The sequence below is a fragment of the Carcharodon carcharias genome, chromosome 1 (assembly GCF_017639515.1).
Source record: "Carcharodon carcharias isolate sCarCar2 chromosome 1, sCarCar2.pri, whole genome shotgun sequence".
NCBI classification, from domain to species: Eukaryota; Metazoa; Chordata; class Chondrichthyes; order Lamniformes; family Lamnidae; genus Carcharodon; species Carcharodon carcharias.
Window position 1 is genome coordinate 248,944,225 of NC_054467.1, and position 24,605 is coordinate 248,968,829.

The window sequence follows — 24,605 nt, forward strand, 5'->3', positions numbered from 1 at the left end:
CTCAAGATTTAATGCATCCCGCTGCTGGTCTACATCCACTTCCTACTCCTGAGGTGGAAGAAAAAAATGCAAAAAGACGGCATTTTATGTACCACTTTCCTATCTTTGGGATACCTCAAAGAACCACACAGCCAATGAGTTACTTTTAAAATGTAGTCACTGCCGTTTGTCAGATAAACAACCCATAACGTTTCTATGGTGTGGTCGGTTGAGGGATATGTACAGGTAGTAAAACAGGAACATGGCTGCTCTTCTTTGAATAGCGCCATGGGATCTTTTATGTGCAGCTGGACAGGAGAATTGAACCTCCGATTATTGCCTCATTTGAAAGACAGCACCTGTAGCAACAATTGCGTAAATGCAGTGAACGGAATTCTCATCCTTATTTTATAAACATATAGGAACAGGGGAAGGACATTTTGCCCCTCGAGCCTGTTCGTCCATTCAATGAGATCATGGCTGATTGACAACCTAACTCCAAACACCTGCTTTTGTCCCATTCCCCTTAATACTTTAAAAATCTATCAATGTCAGGTTTAAAATGACCCATTAATATAGCATCAATTGCCGATTGTTGATGAAACTTCCAAACTTCTACCACCTTTTACATGTGGAAGAATTTCCTAATTTCACTCCTGAGGAGTCAGGGTATATCGAGTGCATCGGACATGACCTTGCCTTTATGAATTAAAACCCCTCCCTGGCCTCGTATCTCTGAACTTCCTCCCGCCAAGACACTGCACTCCTCCAATTCTGGCCTCTTGCGCATCCCTGATTTTAATTGCTCCACCCTTGGTAGTTGTGCCTTCAGCTGTTTGGGCCTTAAATTCTGGATATTCTTCTATAAATCTCTCCACCTCTTTGCCTCTCTGTCCTCCTTTAAGATGCTCCTTAAAACGCAGCTCCCTGTCTAGAAGGAAAAATTGGTTCAAAAACTGTCAAATGCTAGTAGAAATCAGTAATACTGGCACCAGTAACACTGGGGTTCCATTTTAAGGCCCACAAGACCAGTTTGGACAAGTTTTACTGGTACCCTTCATTTCCCAGTTTTACCGGGATTTCCTAGTATCTCCTTAGCTGGCTCAATGTCAAATTTCGGTTGATAATTCTCCTGTGAAGTGCATGGTCTCTGCATTTATTGCACCCCAGGGCCCCGGGTTTTCCTGATCTTATGCATGATATGGTGTTGGGACCATGAGACTTCCTGCCTCATCTTCTTATTGACCCCCCTCGTTGTGTTAGTTTGAAAGATTTCAACCAGGATAACATTGCAATCCCTTTACCGTGAACCCTGGGCTCCAAAGAGGCTGGACGGCCTACTCTAGCTCCTACGTATAATTAAGCATTGACTTCTGCTGCTGTCATCCAGCCTGAGCAGAGGGCAGGCCCCAGAGTGTTGGCCGGATTCACCGAGAGATGCTTTGGCCCTGTTTCTGCTCTCTGATTGAGTGTCTGAATAACTCCAGCACGGATCCAGCACTAGTTATTTCCCATTAAATCCTTTAAAAGTCCCTTTGGCAGCTGAGGTCCTGTGCTTTGACAAGCAAAAGGGAAAGGAATGAAAAGGGCCAGATGGCAAATGGAAGAAAAACAACTTAATGACCAATTTGGAAGCTCAAATAAAAATACAGACTCAGTAGGATATATAGGCAATAGGGAAAACATGCTGTCATTGTAAAATCAGAAGGATGCTTTATTAAATACAGCAAAAAGCACCATGATGTTCAACAGATCCACCTCACACCCATGATGGTTGGCACCATGCCCCACCGCTCCTTCCCCAGCCTCCCCACAACCTCACCATCGCCATGTAATATCCCGAGAGACAGAAAAACCGAGGACCAATTGACGTAAATGGCAGCGGAAAATTTGCCTTTATCTCAAGGAACATGGAGCAAAAAAGCGAGGAATTTGCTGCTTCATTTGTACAGAGCCTTGGTCGGACCTCAACAGGAGTGCTGTGTTCAATTCTGGACATTGCCTCATAATGAATAGCTCTTAGAGGGGCGACAGCACTGATTCGCCAGCATTAAACTGGGGCGTAAAGGGTTAATTCCGAGGACAGGTTATGCAAATGTGGCTTGTCTAAGCTGAAATTTAGAAAGAGGTGGGGGGGGGATCAGATCGAGGGGATGGGTATGGTATCACAGGTGGGGGAATCGAAAACAAAAAGACACATTCTTAAAAGGACAGCTGAAGTCATTTAAGAAGTGAAGTCCTTCAACCAATGGGTAGTGGAAATCTAGAACCTTCTTTGCCAGAAGCCTGTGAGTGCTGCGCCAATTGAAATTTTCAAGCTTTTTTCCAGCTTGGCGGGCGGGTGCGATTGGCGGGAAACGGACTGCTGGCCGCGATCAGCCCCTGACTGCAATTTCACGCTGTGGCTGCCCGATTCACGGCCAGCCAGGGTGAAACGGGCGCTGAACAGCTCAGCGCTGCCCGGGTTGGGGGTGGGGAAGAGGGCGGGCCATGATGTCAGCGTGGGGGGTGGGCCAGCGCCGACAGGACGCTTGCTGAAGGGAGAGAGCTGCCTCAGGGAGCTGGAGGCCTGAAACAGCAGAAATAAAGGTTTCCAAAGTTGAAAAAAAAAGTGTCCATGCATCACCATCAGTCACCTGAAAATTCAGCTGATGGAAAATGCAGTCCACAGGATTTTATTTATACTTAATTTCATCACCGAACTCTCATCCTGCCCGCGGATGAGGTTTGATGAAAAATGTAAAGACCACCTGGCCAATTAAGATTGGGTGGGCTACGTAAAATGAAACAATTGCACCATCAATGATCTCAATTGCCCTTTTAGTTGTTGGTAGGCGCACTTCCAGCTTTAGCGTATGCCCGCTGACCAAAATATCACACGAGCAGGGGATGACGTTGGGACGTCTCGCCCGGTGTCATCTCGTGCTATTTCACGCCCAATCGGGTTGGGCATGCGCCCGCCCGATCAACGTAAAATTCAGCCCCTGGACTACCTGCATAGTTTTGGTCTACCTAAGTCACCTTTTGTTTTCCTATTTCATTAAGTGCCCAGTGAAGGATATATGGGGTGCAATAAAGGTTCACTGGACTGATTCCTGATGGATTAAGGGACAGGCCTGCGAGGAGAGACTGAATAGATTAGGCCTGCAGTTCAGAAGAATGAGAGGTGATCTCATTGAAATATAGAATTATTAAGAGGTCTGACAGGGTAGAGGATGGCTTGAGAGTCTATTAATAGGGGGTCACAGTCTCAAAGTAAGGGGATGGCCATTTAGGACTGAGATAGGGATGTCTTCACCCGGAGTAGTGAATCTCTGGAATTCTCTAACACCTGTAGAACCGTGAATGCTTACAGAATCACACAGTGCAGAAGAGGCCCTTCGGCCCATCGAGTCTGCATCGACACGTGAGAAACACCTGACCTACCTAATCCCATTTACCAACACTTGGCCCATAGCCTTGGATGGTATGATGTGCCAAGTGCTCATCCAGGTACTTTTTAAAGGATGTGAGGCAACCCGCCTCCACCACCCTCCCAGGCAGTGCATTCCAGACCGTCACCACCCTCTGGATAAAAAAGATTTTCCTCACATCCCCCCTAAACCCCCTGCCCCTCACCTTGAACTTATGTCCCCTTGTGACTGACCCTTCAACTAAGGGGAACAGCTGCTCCCTATCCACCCTGTCCATGCCGCTCATAATCCTGTACACCTCGACCAGGTCGCCTCTCAGTCTTCTCTGCTCCAACGAAAACAACCCAAGTCAATCCATCCTCTCTTCATAACTTAAATGTTTCATCCCAGGCAACATCCTGATGAATCTCCTCTGCACCCCCTCCAGTGCAATCACATCCTTCCTATAATGTTGCGACCAGAACTGCACACAGTACTCCAGCTTTGGCCTCACCAAGGTTCTATACAACACCAACATGACCTCCCTACTTTTGTAATCTATGCCTCGATTGATAAAGGCAAGTGTCCCATATGCCTTTTTCACCACCCCACTAACATGCCCCTCCGCCTTCAGAGATCTATGGACACACACGCCAAGGTCACTTTGTTCCTCAGAACTTCCTAGTGTCATGCCATTCATTGAATACTTCCTTGTCAAATTACTCCTTCCAAAGTGTCACCTCACACTTTTCAGGTTAAATTCCATCTGCCACTTATCTGCCTATTTGACCATCTCGTCTATATCTTCTTGTAGCCCAAGACACTCAGCCTCTCCGTTAACCACCTGGCCAATCTTTGCATCATCTGCAAATTTACTAATCCTACTCCCCACATTGTCATCTATGTCATTTATATAAAATGACAAATAATAGGGGACCGAGCACAGATCCCTGTGGTACGCCACTGGACATTGGCTTCCAGTCACTAAAGCATCCTTCTGTCATCACCCTCTGCCTCCTACAACTAAGCCAATTTTGAATCCACCTTATCAAATTACCCTGTATCCCATGTGTATTTGCATTCTTTATAAGTCTCCCATGTGGGACCTTATCAAAGGCTTTTCTGAAATCCATATAAACTACATCAACTGCACTACCCTCATCTACACACCTGGTCACATCCTCAAAAAATTCAATCAAATTTGTTAGGCATGACCTCCCTTTGACAAAGCCATGCTGACTATCCCTGATCAAATCTTGCCTCTCCAAGTGGAGATAGATTCTCTACTTCAGAATTTTCTCTAATAGTTTCCCGATCACTGACATGAGACTCACTGGTCTGTAGTTCCCTGGCTTATCTCTACAACCCTGATTGTTTTACTGTATTATGATATGTCCCTATTCTGCTAAAATTCTGTGTCCCCTCCCCCTGCCGAATTAGTTTAAACTCCTCCCAACAACAGTAGCAAACCTGCCCGCAAGGATTTTAGTCCTACTCTGGTTCAGATGTAGACCGTCCCGCTTGCACAGGTCCTGCCTTCCCCAGAAACAGTCCCAGTGATCCAGGAATCTAAAACCCTCCCTCCTGCACCAAGTCTTAAGCTACGTATTCATCTGTGCTATTCTCCTGTTTCTGAGCTCGCTAGCACGTGGCACTGGGAGTAATCCAGAGATTACAACCCAAGAGGTCTTGCTTTTTAGTCCACTGCCTAACTCCCTGAATTCTTGATGCAATACCTATGTCATTGGTACCAACATGTACCATGACCTCTGCCTTATCACCCTCCCCCTTCAGGATGGCCTGCAGCTGTTCAGTGGTATCCCGGACCCTGGCACCAGGGAGGCAACATATCTTCCTGGAGTATCGTTGATGGCCACAGTAGCGCCTATCTGTTCCCCTGACTATAGAATCTCCTATTACTATTGTTCTTCCTCCCCTGCTGTACAGACAGACTGCTTGTGGTGCCAGAAGCTTGGCTCTGAATGCACTCCCTAGAGGAACCAGTGCCCTCATCAGCCTCCAAAATGGAATACCGATTTCCGAGCGGGACCCCAGGGGACTCCTGAACCACCTGGCTGTTTCTTTTGGACTGCCTGGTGGTCACCAATTCCCTTCCTGCCTCATGTCCCTTCATCTGTGGTGTGACTACCTCTCCAAATGTGTTATCCACAATGCTCTCAGACTCACAGATGCTCCACAGTGTCCCCAGCCACCATTCCAGCTCTGAAACCCGAGCTTCCAGGAACTGCAGCTGGGCACACTTCCTGCACACATGCTGGTCCCGGGCACTGGAAATGTCCCCGACTTCCCACATGGAGCATGAGGAGCACACCATGGCTTTGAGCTCTCCTGCCATGACTTATCCCTTTAAATTAAACCTTTAAAATCAATTACTCTAGGGCCCTTCTTTCCTGATCCTCATTACAATAGAACATACAAACTATAAACCACAAAAAGACCTTAAACTATAAGTGGTGAAAGTAGTGAATACTTACCCAACCTTACCCACTACTTACCAATCATTCCTTTCACTTGTAGCCTCTACTGCTGCAGCAGGGCAAGACCATGCTCTGAAGATTTAGGAAGTTGGATAGCAAGGAAAAAATGCAAAGATCACCTCTTCCCCTCTGCAATGAATTCCCAATGTGCACCAAATTGGCAATACCCACTCTCACTCTGGCTGTGTCTCACTCACGATGTGCTCACTCTCCTGTTCGTAGTGCAAGCACACTGTAGTGTGCTTCCAGATAGTCTCTTTCTTAAACAGAGCTGAGGTGACTCACACTAGTTAAGCTTCAAATAGTAATTAACCCCTATTCAGGCCCTAATCAGGCTTCAGGCGATTGACAGCTAATTGTCACACAGTCAGCTGAGTCAGCTACCTTACCAACCTTTTAACTAGACTACTGAACTTACAAAAATTAAAGAGAAATTGAAGAGAAAGACTTACAGCTCAATTCCCACTGTACACCAAGCTGCCAATACCCACTCTGTCTGTGTCTCACTCAGGATGAGCTCTCAGTTTTTGAGTATTTTCAAGGGAGAGATGGTAGATTTTTGGATGCTAAAGGAATTAAGGGATACGGGGATAATGCGGGAATGTGTATCTGAGATAGATGATCAGGCATGATTGAGCTATTATTGAATGGTGGAGCTGACTCAAAGGGCTGAATGGCTTACTCTTCTTATTTTTTATGTTCTTATCATCTCGTAGAAATGAGGGCTGCCATGAATGGTTCTCAGAGTGAAGTCTGGGGAATCAAGCCACATGCCTTTTACAAGAACACTTGACATTTATATAGTACCTTTGACAAAGTAAAATGTTCCAAGGCACTTCACAGGAACGTTACCAAATAAAATTTGACACCAAGCCTAACAAAGCGATATTAAGACAGGTGACCGAAAGCTTGGTCAAAGAGGCAGGTTTTAAAGAGCGTCTTAAAGCAGGAGAGAGATATAGTAAGATGGTAAGAAGTTTAGGGAGGGAATTCCAGAGCTTAGTGTCTTGGCCACTGCAGGCACAGTCACCAATGGAATTAGGAGAGAATTCTAAAGAGGCCAGAAATGGAGGAGTACAGAGGTCTTAGAAGGTTAGTAGAGCTGGAGGAGGTTATAGAGAGAGGGAGGAGGGCACAGTCATGGAGGGATTGAAAACTGGAAAGAAAATTCTAAAATTGGTGTTGCTGGACCAATCAGTGAGAACAAGGGTGATGGGTGAACAGGACCTGGTGTGAGTTAGGACCCAGTTTTGGTTGAACTCAAGGCCAGGATTTTACAGCCCTGCTGTGGCATATCTCCCCCACTGGCAGATGCAGCGAGCCAATTAAATCTCCGCTCAGTTCGGTGGGACCATAATATCCTGCAGGGCAGGAGGGGCTGTAAAATCTTGGCCCAAGTTTATGGCAGGTGGGAGGACGGACAGAAGAGCATTAGAATAGTCAAGTCTGGAGGCATCAAAATGTCATCCATTTTCTTCATTATGTTGTTGATGCTTTTGGAGTTGGCAGAGAAGCCAACTGCTGAGATGAGTGAGCAAAGGGTCTGCAAGCTTGTCTCAAACAATCTGCTCTAGATTATATTCAGCTGGATGGAGTTTGGCATCAGCTGCTTCACTGCTCCAATTGCACGTTGTCTCTACAAATAAATCTTCTCTTGTTAACGTAACCATCTGGCTCCGGAGTGTTTGTGCTTATATAAAAAAAAACAATGTATGTTGTCTGAAAACGGGCACTACTGTAACAGTTCTAACTTGGAGGTCAGAACAAAATCCACCCTTGTAAACAACCCAAGGTAACAATTTGTTACTATCCAACCGAGGCGCAGCCTGAATCTGCACACACTTCTGCAAGGGCCGGCAAGGTCTGAAATTCCCTCTCCATCTGTCATTCAACAACAATTTGCATTTATATAACATATTTAATGCAGTAAAACATGCCAAGGTCCTTTCAAGAAGCAATACCAAACAGAATTTGACACCGAATCACACAATTTAATCACATACGGACAGATGACCAATGGTTTAGCCAAAGAGTTAGGTTTTAAGTGGCATCTTAAAGGCAGAGAGAGGGAGAGGGAGAGAGGTGAGGTGGAGAGGTGGAGAGGTTTAGGGAGGGAATTCCAGAGCTCAGGTCCCAAATAACGGAAGGCAAGACCACCAATGGTGGGGCGAAGAAACTCACTGTTGTACAAGAAGCTCAGGATTGCAGGAACACGGAAATCTCAGTCAGTTGTAGGGCTGGAGGTAGCTTTTAGTGGTCCGGAGGTTTAGGCTATAAAGGGATTTGAACGCAATGATGAAAGACCAACACTTACCTTTCACCTGTCTTAGTGTCCCCTCTCTTGGTTTGGTGTAAATTTCTTTCAATCCAATTTTTAATTTTTTTATCTGTTTCCTAGGAAACGCCATGGGAATTTTACATTAAACTTGCCATATGCAAATTGCTGCTCTGTGTGGCTAGGCAGGAAACTTGGAAAGGATGTTGTTCCCACGCGCCTGATGTCTTTCCCCTTCTCGGTAGCTGAGGTCATGGGCTTGAGAGGTGCTGTAATAAAGTTGTATGAATTACCATTGATTTTCCCTCATTCATTTTTCACTGATCTTCCAATTCTCTACCTTCCCACACTGCAGGACTCCCAGGAGGTATGGTTCAGTAAGTGTTGCCCATCTTCCAACAACTCATTCACCTTTCTTTTACATGTGAACCTCAGTGGCCAGCAATGGGCTACTTGACTTGAGCAGGTGTCTCTGTATCTCCCTAATCTCCAAAAGCCTACCAGCAGGGAAAACAAGATCTCTCATCCTTGCTTTTATTGGCAGTAACACAAGTTTTGTTTCTGATCCATAGGTTGGTACAGAGGGTATTCTCTGAAGAACAGATCTGTATTGGTAAGTCTGTTTGCTTGTTGCACAATAAGACTTTCTAACCAACATTAAAATCCTAACAGATAGAATGAGTTTGAAGTGCAGACGTTCAAATCAGTCACTTATGAGAAAAAAGTCCAGAATGATTTTTGTTTTCAATTTTGATTTAGTAATAATGCAAACTATTTTAGCTTTTCGTGACTATTTAGTTTGTCCTTTGCCACGCATAATAAGTTGGATTTTAATTCATTCAAAAGCCATTCAAGATCCACTCTTGACAAGTGAAGGAGGTTCGTGCCCCAAGGTTTGACAGAGTTTCCAACTCTGGTTAGATATATTCTAGATTTTATCACACCCAGCTTTAATTTTAGGGCAACGCCCTCTTTGTTCTGGACTCCCCCGCCAGAGAAAATTGTTTCTCTCTGTCTCTCTACCTCAGATGAATAGCTTAGAGGGGTAAATGATGGATACCTGCATAGGGCATGTGATGCATGTAGAACAAACCAGGTTTAAAATGAACTAAATCTCCAGAGCGAACTCACTCCCAGAAGAATGCGTTGACGAACACCTTCAAAAAAGTGACTGGCAAAGAAGGGGTTACAAGAGCTTTGTGAAGACTTACAGAAGATATATGGGCTATTCGACCCAACTAGCTCATACCAGTGATTACGATCTATGTGAACCCCCTCCCATGCAAATTCATCTAACCCATCAACATATTGTTCTTTTCCCTTATCTCTTGTGTACTTATCTAACTCTCCATTAAAAGTATGTATAAGCACAGGCTGAGATAAATAATAGCTCAATGGTCCTGCTCTAATGGGCAGAGAGGGGAAGTACTGCTCATGCAGGCAGCAGGGCAGACTCAAAATAGTGGAGATGCAGCCATGTGTTTTTGGAGTGTCGCTTCATTACCGCCTGATTTCACAACTTCTGCCAGTGATAACCCCCCATAGTTTGATCAACAGTCACCGCTACCAATCATAGTTTAGGTTCACTGCCAATTGGGCAAGGTTGAGGGTGGCTAGCAACACATGGAGATCCATTTTAGCCAGAGTCGCTGTTTTCAAGCGAGAGGAGGGGAGCATTTCATTTAAATTTCAGTTTCTCTAACTTCAGTACAAGCTTGAGGGAGCAACAATTATTACTCATCCATTTCCTGTCAAAATTTCTCTGAACAGGAAGTGCTTAGCAAGTGCAACAGGAACAACATCCAACATCGATAACATCTGTGCCATGGTATAAGTTCCTCTGTGGCATTGAGTCAAATGAGCTGACTTGTCCAAGCCAAGTTATGTGTAATTATATTAATATTAATCACACTTAACTTGGTTTGACGAGGTAAATCTATACTGAGGTGAATTCTGACTTTGCGCATTAGTGTAAATTGGGAGTTGGCAGCCTATTTCATATTAAGCAAGGTCAACTGCATGAAAATAAAAATGGGGAGAATTGTAAAATATACTGGCAATTCATTACTTTCCACTTTACATGGATGCACAAGGTAAAAGTCCACCCTATTAGAAATTTAAAGTTTTTTTTAACTTTAAAAAGTATCCTGAGATGGGAAAGGCACTAGCTAGCCAAAATAACAATAGAAAATGCTGAAAGTGCTCAGGCAGTATCAGTGGAGAAAGAAACAGAGTTAACATTTCAGTTCAATGACCTGAGAACTGGAAGATGGTTTAGAGATGGTAATGGATTTTAAACAAGTACAGAGGCAGAGATAGAGGGAGGGGGGAAAACCATTCTCCACAAATACTGCCATACCGTTTGAGTTTTTCTAGTGCTTTCTGTTATGTATAACTTCATGTGATTAAAGATTAAGCCTCTGAGGTGCTTTCCCTATGCGGTTAGAGCAGCGCTGTTCTACCACTTGAGGTTCCTCAACAGGATCGACATGATCAGGATCTGCAGCATAAGACACATCATTAGAAAGTGGCAGTTCAGGGTTTGGCAACTCTACAGAGACATTGGGCATGTCTATTCTAGATTGATCAGTCACCTCAGGAATTGATGGTTCGACATTAATCACAGGCAGAATAGTTGGTTGTTGGAATGTCGCTCGATCACGAATATGGTCCATGTGTTTTCAAACGATTTTATCTTCCACTTGCACTTGGAAGGATAAGGAACCAGTCTCCGAAACAATGGCTCCAGGAGTCCAACATGGTCCACTGCCGAAATTTTGCATGAATACCGTCTCACCTGCACTATGTGAGCTTTGATATGAATATCATGATTCAATTTTTGATTACGCTGATTCCTCTCTACCTTCCCCTTTAAGTTTGGAAATACCAGACTTAACCTTGGAAATAGGTGATGTTTCATCAATAATTCAAATGGTGCTGAACCCAGAGTCGAATAAGGCATCGTATGACAACTGAGAAGAAAACTGGAAAGTCGAGTTTCCAGAGTGCCTCCTGATAACCTCTGCATCCCAGACTTGAAAGTTTACACAGCTCTCTCAGCTAAACCATTTGCTGAGGGATGGTAAGGGGCTGTTTAATATGTCTGATTCCATTCAGATTCCTGAATTTCTGAAATACTGTGCCAGGTTCCGTACGCAGCATCACATCACTTTTAGGGGTAGTCACAGGCAGGTCTCTACTTACAAGACCAACCAAAAGGCGGAGATGGCTTTTCAACAGCTGCAGGCTGAGGCTGAGGGCTGTACTGGGGAAGAGAGGTATCCCAGGGGGTGTTTGGGGGTACATGTTGATCTGTGCAAGTGGCCTCAAGATGGTGAGGGCTGAGGTGGCAGTGTCCAAAGGAGATGAAGCCAGAGGGTGACGTGAGGGTATGTGTGAGAGAGTGAGTGGTGACGCCCATGACTGAGTTGCCAGTGAATGTGTGAGTTTAGAGTGATGAGCTGGTTGCTTTAACCTGGTGGCACAGATGAGATCCCTCATCCGTTTTCTGCACTGGATGGTCAACCTCTTGTGTGCAGCATTGGCACCGACCACCTCTGCCACCGCCTCTCAAGCAGGAGTGGTGAGACTGATCGGCCTCCTGTGGCCAGAGTGGGGGTAGAGGACATCGTGGCGCACCTCCACGGCGCCCAGAAGGCATCCCAGGGATGTGTCACTGAATCGGGGAGCTGCACTCTGCTTGCCTTTTTGGCCATACCTTCACCAGTGCCCTCCTGGGCTGCAAGCACTGAGAGGTGTAGTTGCAGCTGCTGTTTAAACATGGTGCCCTGCGCGAGGGAGAGGCAGGGTAACGGCGTGGCTATTGAAGGATCCTTGTTGTGTTGCTGCAGTTCATCTTGTATATAGTACACACTGTGCATCAGTGGTGGAGGGAGTGAATGTTTAATTTGGTGGATGGGGTGCCAATCTAATGGATTGTTTTGTCCTGGGTAGTTAAGCTTCTTGAGTGCTGTTGAGCTGTACTCACCCAGGAAAGTGGAGGGAATTCCCTCACACTTCTGACTTGTGCCTTGTAGATGGCGGTCAGGATTTGGGTAATCAGGAGGTGAATTTATCACCACAGGATTCCCAGTCTCTGACCTCCTTTTGTAGCCACAGTATTTATATGGCTAGTCCAGTTCAGTTTCTGGTCTCTTGTAACCCCCCCCCACCCCCACTAATGTTGATAGTGGATGGTAATGCCACTGAATATCAAGGGAGATGGTGAGATTCCCTCTTGTCAGAGATGGTCACTGTCTGGCACCTTGTAAGGCACCATGAATACAATGGGCGAAGAGATGAATTTTAAGGAGAGAATTAAAAGAGTAGAGCGAGGCGGAAGGATGGAGGAGGAGATTCTAGAGGGTGAAGCCTAGGCTTGATGGAACAAAATTGGAGGAATGATGTGCAGGCAAACATACAAGAGGCCAGAGGCAAGGTAGCTCAAGACCATGGTGCTGGGTGGAGAAAGGGGAGGGGGCGAATGCTGCAAATCCTTTAGCAGAGCTCCAGCTCCTAATGGCAGTACGATACCTGATAGACACATAGAAACATCGACACAGGAACAGGAGTAGGCTATTTGGCCCTTTGAGACTGCTCTGCCATTCAACGTCACCGTGGCTCATTCTCTATCTCAACGCCATACTCCCGCACTCTCTCTATATCCATTGACACCTTTGGAGTCCAGAAATCTACATATTTCATTCTTTACTATATTCAGTGGCTTGGCTTCCACAGCCTCTGAGCTGGAGAATTCCCTAGGTTCACCACCTGCTGAGTGAAGAAGTTTCTCCTCATCTCAGTCCTGAATGGTCTACCCCATATCCTGAGAATGTGACCCCTTGTTCTAGAAACCCACCCCCGCCACCCCCCACCCTGCAAAAGGAAACATCATCCCTGCACTTAGTCTGTCAATCCCTGTCAGAATTTTATACATTTCAATGAGTTCCCCTCTCATTCTTCTAAACTCCAGTGAATACAGTCCTAGTCACCCCAATCTCTCCTCACACGACAATCCTGCCATCCCAGGAATCAGTCAGGTGGACCTTCGCTGCACTCCATCTATGGCAAGTGCATTCTTAGGTAAGGAGACCAAAACTGCACACAGTATGCCAGGTGTGGTCTCACCAAGGCCCTGTACAGCTGCAGTAGGACATTCTTGTTCCTGTATTCAAGTCCTCCCACAATGAACGCCAATACACCATTTTCCTACTGAACTGCTTGCTGCACCTGCACACTTGCTTTCAGTGATTTTATTTGGGGTGTGGGCTTTGCTGGCTGGACCATCATTTATTGCCCAACCCTAATTGCCTTCAGAAGATGCTGAGCTGCCTTCTTGAACCGCTGCAGTCCATGTGGTGTAGGTACCCCCACAGGGCTGTTAGGAAGGGAGATCCAGGATTTTGACCCAGTGACAGTGAAGGAATGGCGATATATTTCTAAGTCAGGATGGTGAGTGACTTGGAGGGGACTTTCCAGGTGGTGGTGTTCCCATCTATCTGCTGCCCTTGTCCTTCTAAATGTTAGTGGTCATGGGTTTGTAAGATGCTGTAGCACCTTGTTGATGGTACACACTGCTGCCACTGTGCGTCCGTGGTGGGGGGATGTGGATCTGGTGCCAATCAAGTGGGATGCTTTGTTCTGGACAGCTTCTTGAGTGTTGTGAGAGCTGCACTCATCCAGGCAAGTGGAGATTATTTCATCACACTCCTGACTTGTGCCTTGTAGATGGTGGACAGGCTTTGGGGAGTCAGGAGGTGGGTTACTCGTCACACGATTCCTAGCCTCTGACCTTCCCCTGTAGCTACATGGCTAGTCCAGTTCAGTTTCTGGTCATTGGTAACCCTCAGGATATTGCCAGTGGGGGATTCAGTGATGGTAATGCCATTGAACATCAAGGGGTGATGGTTAGGTTCTCTCTTCTTGGAGATGGTCATTGCCTGGCTCAAGTGTGGCCACTTGTCAGGACAAGCCTGGATATTCTTCAGGTTTTGCTGCATTTGGACATGGATTGCTTCTGTATCTGAGGAGTCATGAATGGTGCTGAACATTGTACAATCAGCGAACATCCCCACTTCTGACCCTATGATGGAAGGAAGATCATTGATGAAACAGCTGAAGATGGTTGGGTCGAGGACACTACCCTGAGGAACTCTTGCAGTGATGCCCTGAAACTGAGATTATTGACCTCCAACAACCACAACTATCTTCTTTTATGCTAGGTATGACTCCAACCAGTGGTGGAGAATTTTCCCCCTGATTCCCATTGACTCCTGTTTTGCTAGGGCTCCTTGATGCCACACTCGGTCAAATGCAGCCTTGATGTCAAGGGCAGTCACTCTCACCTCACCTTGGGAGTTCAGCTCTTTTGTCCATGTTTGAACCAAGGCTGTAATGAGGCCAGGAGCTGAATAGCCCTGGAAGAACCTAAACTGGGTATCAGTGAGCAGGTTATTGCTAAGCAAGTGCCGTTTGATAAAACTGTTGATGACCCCTTCATTACCTTACTGATGATGGAGAGCAGACTGATGGGATGATAATTTGCTGGGTTGGATTTGTCCTGCTTTTTGTGTATAGGACATACCTGGACAATATTCCACATTGCCGGTTAGACACTGGTGCTGTAGCTGTACTGGAACAGCTTGGCTAGGGGTGCAGCAAGTTCTGGAGCACAAGTCTTCAGTACTATTGCCAGAATATTGTCAGGGCCCATAGACTTTGCAATATCCAGTGCCTTCAGCCAATTCTTGATGTCACGTAGAGCGAATCAAATTGGCTGAAGTACCCAGGTCCCTTTGTACATCAGCATTTCCCAATCTATCACCATATAAATAATACTCTGCCATTCTGTTTTTCCTACTGAAGTGGATAATTTCACACTTATCCATGTTATACTGCATTTGACATGTATTTGCCCACTCACTCAACCTACCTAAATTGCCTTGAAGTCTCTTAACACTCTTCTCATCGCTTACATTCCCATCAAGTTTCATGTAGTCAGCACACTTGGAAATATTAGATTTGGTTCCCTCATCCAAATCATTGATATATATTGTGAATAGCTGGGGCCCCTGATCCCTGCGGTACCCCACTAGTCACCACCTGCCACTCTGAAAAAGAACCGTTTATTCCTACTCTCTGATTCCTGTCTGCTAACCAATTTTCAATCCATGCCAAAATATCACACTCAATCCCATGTGCTTTAATTTTATACACTAACCTTTTACATGGGACATTCTCAAAAGCTTTCGGGAAATTCAATACACCATATCCATTGGTTCTCCCTTATCTATTCTGCTAGCTACCTCCTTAAAAAACACCAGTAGGTTTGTCAACCCTTTCATAAATCCATTTTGACTTTGTCTAATCCCATTGATGTTTTCTAAGTGCCCTGTTATCACATCCTTTATAATAGACTCTAGCATTTTCCCTACTACTGATGTTAGGCTAACTGGTTTGTAATTCGCTGTTTTCTCTCTCCTTCCTTTTTTAAATAGTGGGGTTACATTTGCCACCCTTCAATCTGCTGGGACTGTTCCAGAATCTATAGAATTTTGGAAGATAACAATCAATGCATCCACTATTTCCTTTCGTACCCTGGGATGTAGTTTATTGGGCCCTGGGAATTTATTGGCTTTCAGTCCCATTAATTTGCCCAGCGCTATTGTTTTAGTAATACTAATTTCCTTCAATTCCTCCTTCTCACTCGACTTTTGGTTCGCTAGTATTTCGGGAAGTGATTTGAGTCTTCATCTGTGAAGGCAGAACTAAGGTAGTTGTTTAATTGCTCTGCCCTTTCTTTCCTTGTTCTCTATTATAAATTCTCATTTTTCAGGCTGTAAGGGACCTACATTTGTCTTCACTAATTTTTTTCTCTTTGCATATTTATGGAAGATTTTACAGTCTGCTTTTATGTTCCTTGCAAGCTTAGCCTCATATTCTATTTTTCGCCTCTTAATCAATCTCTTGGTCGTACTTTGCTGAATTCTACACTGTTCCCAATCCTCAGGCTTGCTACTTTTCCTAGAAACTTTATATGATTCCTCTTTGGATACAATAGGGCAAGCTTGCTTTTTTTCCCTGTCAGTTTGGCAGAAGTGTATCAAGTTTCCTGTTGGACTTTGTGTTTTCATTTTTAAAGCAACCGGTTGCATAATTACACAGCGGCACGTGTACGTTTGCAAAAAACAAAGGACGAAAAAGATTCCCTGAGCAGCTCGCCGTGACCTTTTCTTACAAATTGCCCTCTGATTTGGAATTTCCTTTTTTCTCTGCTTGAGGCTTCTATCAGTTTGGCCAAGATGCTGCCGTGTATTTAAAAAAAAATCACCTCAATGGAGTATTCTGGAACTTTCTTCAGACTGACAGTAGGTTCTGGTCAATTTAAAAGAATATGGGCAATAAAATGGAATGTCAATGTCACTTAATGGGATATTTTCCCATAACTTAGCACTCATGGAATGTCCTGTGTCTTTCCTGTTTGCAATCAAACGTTAAATAATTCTGGAAAATAATTCTGTGCTCTCTCCACAGGGAATATTTCCTGTCTCAATCATTCACGTCAAAAATGCAGTCATTGAGCTCAGGGGGTAAGTGTATTTATGTTGTTAAATCCCATGACTTATTGACATGTTGTTTGGGTGGGTCTGCCATTGACAGCTTGCTGTTTTTAAGTTGGTGACGGTGAGGTATGTGCCGAGACTGGAAAAAAAGGGCAACTTTTCCATTTCAGGAAGCTATAGGTGGGGCGGTGGGAGTTTCAACTCCCAGGCAGGAATTTTAACCTTTTGGGAGGGTTAGGGGGGTGTGCTGAGCAACCTGTACGATGGTCCCATTCTACAAGCCGCTACCCGAATTCCTGAACAAAACATCGCAAGGAAGCAACTCCCTAACATTTAAAATGAGGAGGCCCAAAGGCCACAGACTGGGCCTGAAATAAGAGGGAGGAGAGTTGGGGGTTGGGGGGTGGAGGCGGGGGGTGCATGTTTGGGGGTCGGGTTGAGGGAAAGGTGGTGACGGAGGGTTCAGAGATGGACAGGGCCTATAGGATGGGTGTTGGGTGTGGGGGAAAGCGGCTGAGTTGTGGGGGTTGGGGGTTCTGGATCCAGGCGGGGGTCATTCCACATTTCCCTTGTGGAAGCTGGGATTCCTGTTCCTCCTGTCCCCACTTTTGCCGACCCAGAAGCTTCAGTCTGTCAGGAAAAACTGCAGTGGTGTCCTCACTTAGATCAGCAGTGAAATGGCATCGGGACTAAATCTGCATATTTAAAAAGAAGGTTCCAGCCAGTTTCTATTTAAAATTGCAGTGGGTGCAATCAGGACAGGTATTTCAGTGGCCACTCCATTTTAACTGCCTTGCTTAAGGATGACATTAGTACGGTAGCAGAGATGACCTTAGTTCAAAACAGTAAGATGTAAAATCAGTTTGGGTAGAGATAAGTAGTAGTAGTTTCAAGGAGTTTATAGACCCCTAAGAGTTACAGGAGGAGGTCTTGTGGCACAATGGATAGCATCCCTACCTCTGGACCAGAAGCTCCAGGTTCAAGTCCATTTCAGGACTGGTTGGCTATGGAAGGTGCATTCATAGCTTGGCCAAACAGTTTAATTATCTGCCTGTAAGTCTTTCCAATGCACCTGATGGCAGGGGGTAAGAGAGAGAGAGGGTTACCTGGTCAACCAAACTGTAGAAGATGGACATGGCATACCATTGCAGTACTTTACCAAGCATAATCATGGACCATCCAATCCAATGGAAATCTATGGTCACCTTTAGTACTTGGTACCTTTTTTCTATTCTTTTATGGGATGTGAGCATCACTGGCTAGGCCAGCATTTATTGCCCATCGCTCATTGCCCTCAGAGGGCATTTAAGCATCAGGTACATTGCTGTGGGTCTGGAGTCACATGTAGGCCAGCCTTCTTTTCCTAAAGAACATTAGTAATCCAGATGGGGTTTTGCAACAATGGTTTCATGGTCATCGTTAAACTTTTAATTCCAGATTTTTATTGAATTCAAAGTCCACCATCTGCTGTGGCAGGATTTGATCCCAGGTCCCCTGGAGCATTACCCAGGGTTTCTATTTTACTAGTCCAGCAACAGTACCATTACACCACCACAACCTCCCCTGAAAGTAAAAGAACAGTAGTTATACCTGGGACAGAATATAAAGGAAGAAATAAATGGGACATTTAAGAAAGGTCCTGCAATAATCATGGTGACTTTAATCTACATGTAGATCAGGCAAATTAGATTGGCAAAGATAGTCTGGAAAATGAGTTCACAGACAGTGCTCAGGACAATTTCTTAGAGCAGTGCATTCTGGTGCCCATCTGGTAATGTGCAAAGATACAGGATAAATCAAAAACCTTGTTGTCAAGAAGCCTCTCGGTGATAGTGATCATAACATGATAGAATTTCAATGTTCAGTTTGAAGGTGAGAAGTGTGGTTCTAAGACCAGTGTTCTAAACATAAATAAAGTTAATTATAAAGGTATGAAGGCAGAGTTGGCTGAAGTGAACTGTGAAACTAGGCCAAAAGATGAGACAGTAGCGATGCAGTGGCAGACTTTTAAGTAGATATTTAATAATTCTCAGCAAAGATTTATCCCAGTGAGAAATAATTTTTTGAGAAGGATGCATCATCCATGGATAAATAAGAAAGTTAAATATAACATCAAATTGAAGGAAACACTGTACAAGTCTGTGAAGACTAGTAGTAGATCAGAAGATTGGACAGGTTTGAAGAGCCATTTTAAAAAATGGCTAAAAATATATTAAAGAGGGAGAAATTAGAGTATGAGAGAAAGCTTGCTAGAAATATAAAAATAGACTGTAAGAGTTTCTATAATTATATATAAAGGAAAATAAGTAACTAAACTGAGCATTATTCCTCTAGAAAGTGAGGCTAGGGAGTTAATAATGGAAAACAATGAAATGGTGGAAGCATTGAACAGGTATTTTATGTCCCTCTTCACTGTACAAGACTTAGAATACGTCCCAAAGATACTTGAACATCAAGAGGTGAAAGGGAGGGAGGAACTTAAAACAATCACCATCGCCAGAGAAAAGGTGGTGAGAAAACTATTAGACTTAAAGGTTAACAGGCCCCAGGAGCTGAAGAAATGGTAAAGGCATTGGTTTTAATCTTCCAAAATTCCTCAGATTCTGGAAAGACTCCAGAACATTGGAAAATAGCAAGTGTAACACCTTGATTCAAGAAAGGAGAGATACAGGAAATAGGAAGCTATCGGCCAGTTAGCCTAACATCTGTCTTAGGGAAATTCCTAGAATCCATTATTAAGGAGTTATAGGAGGATACTTAGAAAATCACAATACAATTAGGCAGATTCAATAAGGTTTCGGGATGTTTAAATAATTTATTAGAGTTCTTTAAGAAAATAACAAGCATGGTGAATAAAGGGGAACCTATAGATGTGGTGTGCTTGGATTTCCAAAAGCCATTTGATAAGGTGCAACATCAAAGGTTACTATACAGAATAAGAGCACATGGTTTTGCAGGGGGTAACGTATTAACATGGATAAAGAATTGGTTAACTAACAGGAAGCCGAGAGTATGAATAAATGGGTCATTCTTGGATTGGAAAGCTGTAATAAGTACAATGCCACAGGGACCAGTGTTGGGTCCTCAACTATTTACAAACTACATGACTTGGGTGAAGGGACTGAATGTATGGTGGCTAAATTTGCCGATGACACCAAGATAGGTAGGAAAGTAAATTGTCAACAGGAGGTAAAAGTCCTACAAAGGGATATCGATAGGTTAAGTGAATGGGTAAAAAAAAAATGGGCAGATATAGTATAATGTGAGAAAATGTGAACTTTTCCACTTTGGCAGGAGGAATAGAAGAGTAGAATACAATTTAAATTGAGGGAGATTGTAGAACTCTGTGTTATAGAGGGATCTGGTTCCCTGGTACATGAATCACAAAAGGTTAGCATGCAGGTACAGCAGGTGATTAGGGGGGCAAATAAAATGTTGGTATTTATTGCAAGAGGAATGGAACATAAAAGCGGGAAAGTTTTATTGCAGCTGTACAGGGCCTTGGTGAGACCACATGGAGGACTGTGTACAGTTTTAGTCTCCTCACTTGAAGAAGGATATAATTATGTTAGATGCAATTCAGAGAAAGTTCACACCACTCATTACTGGGATAAAGGGGTTATCTTATGAAGAAAGGTTGAACAGATTAGGCCTGTATCCATTGGAGTTTAGAAGAATGGGAAGTGATCTTATTGAAACATATGAGGCCCTGAGGGGACCTGCTAGGGTGGATACCAGGAGGTCATTTCCTCCTGTGGAGAGACTAGAAGTAGGAGAAACAGTTTAACAATAATAGGTCTCCTTTTTAAGACTGATGTGAGTTTTTTTTTTCTCTCAGAGGGTCATTAATGAAATTCCGTTCCTCAGAGAGCAGTGGAGGCTGGGTCGTTGAATTTATTCAAGGCTGAGTTAGACCAATTATTGTTAGGCAAGGGAATCAAGAGTTATGGGGGACAGACAGTAAAGTGGAGTTGAGACCACAATCAGAACAGATCTTATTGAACGGTAGAGGAGGCTCGAAGGACCAAATGACCTACTCCTAAGTCCCATGTTCCTATGAGGCATGGAGACCAGTTCAAAGGTGAGCGGGGCATATCACCAGGACCTGTCTGGCAGGCTCCAGTGAGGGAAGTGGGAATCGGGCCCCTGAGGGCATCGGTGAGAGGGCATGGAGTTTGAGAGGATGTACCATGGGGTAGTAAGGAGGGATCTCATGCCCAGCCCACAAAAGGGCCGACAGGTGGAACTGTGCAATCCCTGCACCCGCCCCCCCCCCCCTTCCCACCAACGCCCCACCACCACCACCACCCCCCCACCCCGGTTCCTCCCCCCGCCCCCCACCACCCCCCACCCCGCCGTCCCCCAGCCCCAGGCTGCTGAAATACAAGAAACGGTGGGAGGAGGACCCTAAGGAGCCATTTAAGGGCCTCAATTGCTCCAAAGGCATGCAGGCTGCTTGAGGTCTCCCTGTCACTGATAAAATATCAGCGGAGATAGGCCAGCAGCATTCAACACGCCGCCAACATAAGAGCTGATTTTACACCCAGCCATTCTGTCTGGCACCCTGCTCTCATGGTGGCTGGAGTGGGGGAAGTGGGGGGGGGGATGTCATCAAATTCCAACCTAAATCATTGTTCCTTCACTGTCACTGGATCAAAATCCTGGAATTCCCTTTCCAAAAGCACCACGGCTGCGCCTACACCCCACGGAAGGCAGCTCTCAGGATGAGCAATGAATGCCGCCCTCACCAGCAATGCCCAAATTCCACCAATGAATAATAAAAAGCCTGCTGGATATTCTGTGCCCGCGCTCATGAGCCAGAACTAAAAATAATATGCATAAAATATGTAAACAAAAAATACATCATTTTGGGAAATGAGTACGCCTTGGCGACTGATGCCTCTGATTCAGCCTAAAAAACCGAGTTCCAGTGTCGTCCCAGGGTCCAGGATTCCAGCGTAGTTAATATGGATGATAAAATTTGAATTCTTACTATTTTCAAATGACCGTAACTTTTAGTTACTTTGAAGCTTCGAAGCTATTTCAGTTTGAGGCCCGAAGCATTGCATCTAGTTATCAAGAAAAAGAGGGGGGTGGGGGGGAAAATCTAAATTATTTTTGAGAGAGGATAACAGGATTTAACAGATCAGAAAAGTAATCGTGAAGCCACACAGTGCCAATTTCATTGAAACGATTGACATACAGAGTGTGGTAATTTAATCGGATCCGAAGTGGAAATATTTTGATGTTCAGCGAGAGAGATTGTTCCTCTCAGCCGGCGATTATCAGAAACATGACATAGGTGTTCAATAGATTCGGTGACTGGTGTTGGGGCTAAAGCACAAGGAATAGAATAGGAATAGGTTTACCAGATAGCCATCCGTCAAAGTAAAATATCTCAGGGAAAGACGTGTTTTGGAAAGCAGCAGGAACAGGGAAAGGAGGCCGGTCGTCATTCTCAGCTCAGAGCAGTTTCTTGTCATGATGTAAACCTTTTATGAAGCCTATGGGCCGCTGTGAAACAAAACAGCCCGAGACCCAGAAACATTCTCATCCTGCGAGCAATCTTACTGTTCTTATAATGTGAAAAGTTAGGTTGAAAATATTCCAGTCACCCGCCCACAATATTGAATTTGCAAATCAATTTTATATCAGGGGCAGCAATTTGATGAAAAAAATTAATTTTGTGCTCTTGTCCTTGACCAACTCTGCGTGTTAGCAATTCCAATCTAATGTACTCCCACATATCTTATTCCTTAATTATTTATTACTGCAGTTTCATGGAACCTTATGCTTAGCTCTTAGTCAGAACGCATTACATTTGGAAATCTAAATGTTGATTCCTGGTGTCACTATACTTTTAATTTTCTTTTAAACTGTTATTTTAGTTTTCTGCATTTGATAGTTAACTCCTGACCCTTATATCCATTGCCTGAACTGTGAAATAGCCCCTACCCAAAACCCCTCAACTTCTCTCACTCCATATGGCTCTATTTTATTGATGCTATTGGAGTAGAAAGAAGCAGCTCACGTTTAAGGAAGGCGGTGGTGTAGTGGTATTGTCACTGGGCTAGTATTCCAGACACCCAGGGTAATTATCTGGGAATGCGAGTTTGGCTCCCGCCACAGGAGATGGTGAAATTTGAATTCAGTAAAAATCCGGAATTAAAAGGCCAATGACAAACATGAAACCATTTCCGATTGTCGGGAAAAACCCATCTGGTTCACTAATGTCCTTTAGGGAAGGAAATCTGCTGTCCTTAGCTGTCCTGGCCGACATGTGGCTCCAGACCCACAGCAATGTGGCTGACTCTTAACTGCCCTCTCAACGAGGGCAATTAGGGATGTGGTGTGAGTTGGAGAGCAGGGAACCATAGGAAAACCATGGCCGGAATTTAATGCTCTTCCCGGAGGTGGGCTGGGAAGTTTGAGTGGGGACAGTGCATACAATTGGGTGTAAAGGGGCAAGGTGGAGATCCTTTCGCCTTCCCGTCTCCCCCACCCACCATCTCCTCCACTTCCACCACTGCCCCATTAGGTCCAGGGCAGGAAGGGTCAGGAATAGCCTTCCCAGCTGGGGGCCAAACTTTTTGATCTCTTAAGGGCCTCATCCCGCAGCTCCTGGCATGCCATGTGGGCAAGCCACCAGGTAAATCCTGGCAGATATGCCTGAGGCCTACTTGGGCAGCCCCCATGTTTAACAGAGGCAGCCAGCGTAGGCAGAGGCCACCCACTCAGGAATCTCCTACCTGCTCTTTAAACTAACTCCCCTCCCCCCTTCACTTGGGCCTCCCTGACTTGCCCCATCTCACCCACCTTTCCTCCAGGGCTCCAGTGACAATCCTCAGCCCGGGCCTCCTCTGTTGGCTGGCAGCTCTCAGGGGTGGGAAATCCCCCCTGAAGACGCCAAGAAGGCCCTGTCGCCAACCAGGTAAGTGCCTTATTGATACTAGGTTGGGTCGAGGCAGGTGGCCAGAATGGCTGCAGCAGAGTTGCTGCCGGCTCTTCTGCCAGTGGATGGGCCCATTGCTGCGAGCATTAAATTCCCCCTGATATGTAGTTCAATTCGACCTCACTTGTGGCCTGCAAAACCTGCTGCCTATTTGTCCTTCGAGCATTCCTTCAGAGTCCACTGATTCTGTGAAATGGCTGGAATTCGTATTCAGGAGAGAGAGAGAGAGAAATGATGTAAAGACATTAGCATGGCCACGTTTGTAGAAGCAGTCCTTGACCATATTGATATTCAGGATTATCTCCCTGGCAAGTGTTTCGTGACTTTGCCTCGCAGAGATGAGCGCAGCAAATCCATAAAAATCCAAGCGAGGGGGTGTATAACAATGCAGCAGCTAATTAGCGTAGGTTCTCACAATAATGCATCGTTATTGCTTCTGCAAAATCAGAAAATGAATCCTCATGAACTCTGACCCATACGTATTCTCTTGTGCACCTTTTCTCTCTGCTCTGATGCTGGGCTCCTTTACAAAACAGCTGGAAATAGAAGCCCCCAAGGGGAAGCATCCTGGAAGGATGGGGTTAAATTGGCTGGAGAGGTGGTGGGGGGTGGGGGGGTGGGAGTCTCCTCATCCAAACCTGCATTGCGGTTTTATGGCTTGCCAGGGACTAACATCCGCTTTCATTGTTTTTCAAGTAAGCAGGAGAACATTGTCTCGACGGAGGTGCCCCTGGTGCAAGAAATCACAACCACCTTGAGGGAGTGGTCCAACATCTGGAAACAGCTGTATATGGTTAGTAGACAAGCACAGCTCCTCTTGCTTTTAGATATGATTAAAACTTTGAGCCTGCAGTTTTTGTCAACAGTACCATGAAGTTGTCAGGGTGACAATTCCATCAAAATGGTTCCATGGCCAATATCATTGACTTTGATAAAACCACACAGTTG

General features: G+C 45.0%; 1 protein-coding gene across 1 annotated transcript in view; it reads left to right on the plus strand.

Annotated features, from left to right (window-relative positions):
* The window catches only part of LOC121278030 (dedicator of cytokinesis protein 2-like), a 1,199,266-nt gene that overhangs the window by 92,825 nt on the left and 1,081,836 nt on the right, over nucleotides 1–24,605 (plus strand). Inside the window, exons 3-5 of the mRNA XM_041188048.1 lie at nucleotides 8,717–8,757; nucleotides 16,677–16,732; nucleotides 24,354–24,450. Of these exons, the coding sequence (XP_041043982.1) occupies nucleotides 8,717–8,757; nucleotides 16,677–16,732; nucleotides 24,354–24,450 (194 nt within the window). The remainder of the gene's footprint in view (nucleotides 1–8,716; nucleotides 8,758–16,676; nucleotides 16,733–24,353; nucleotides 24,451–24,605) is intronic.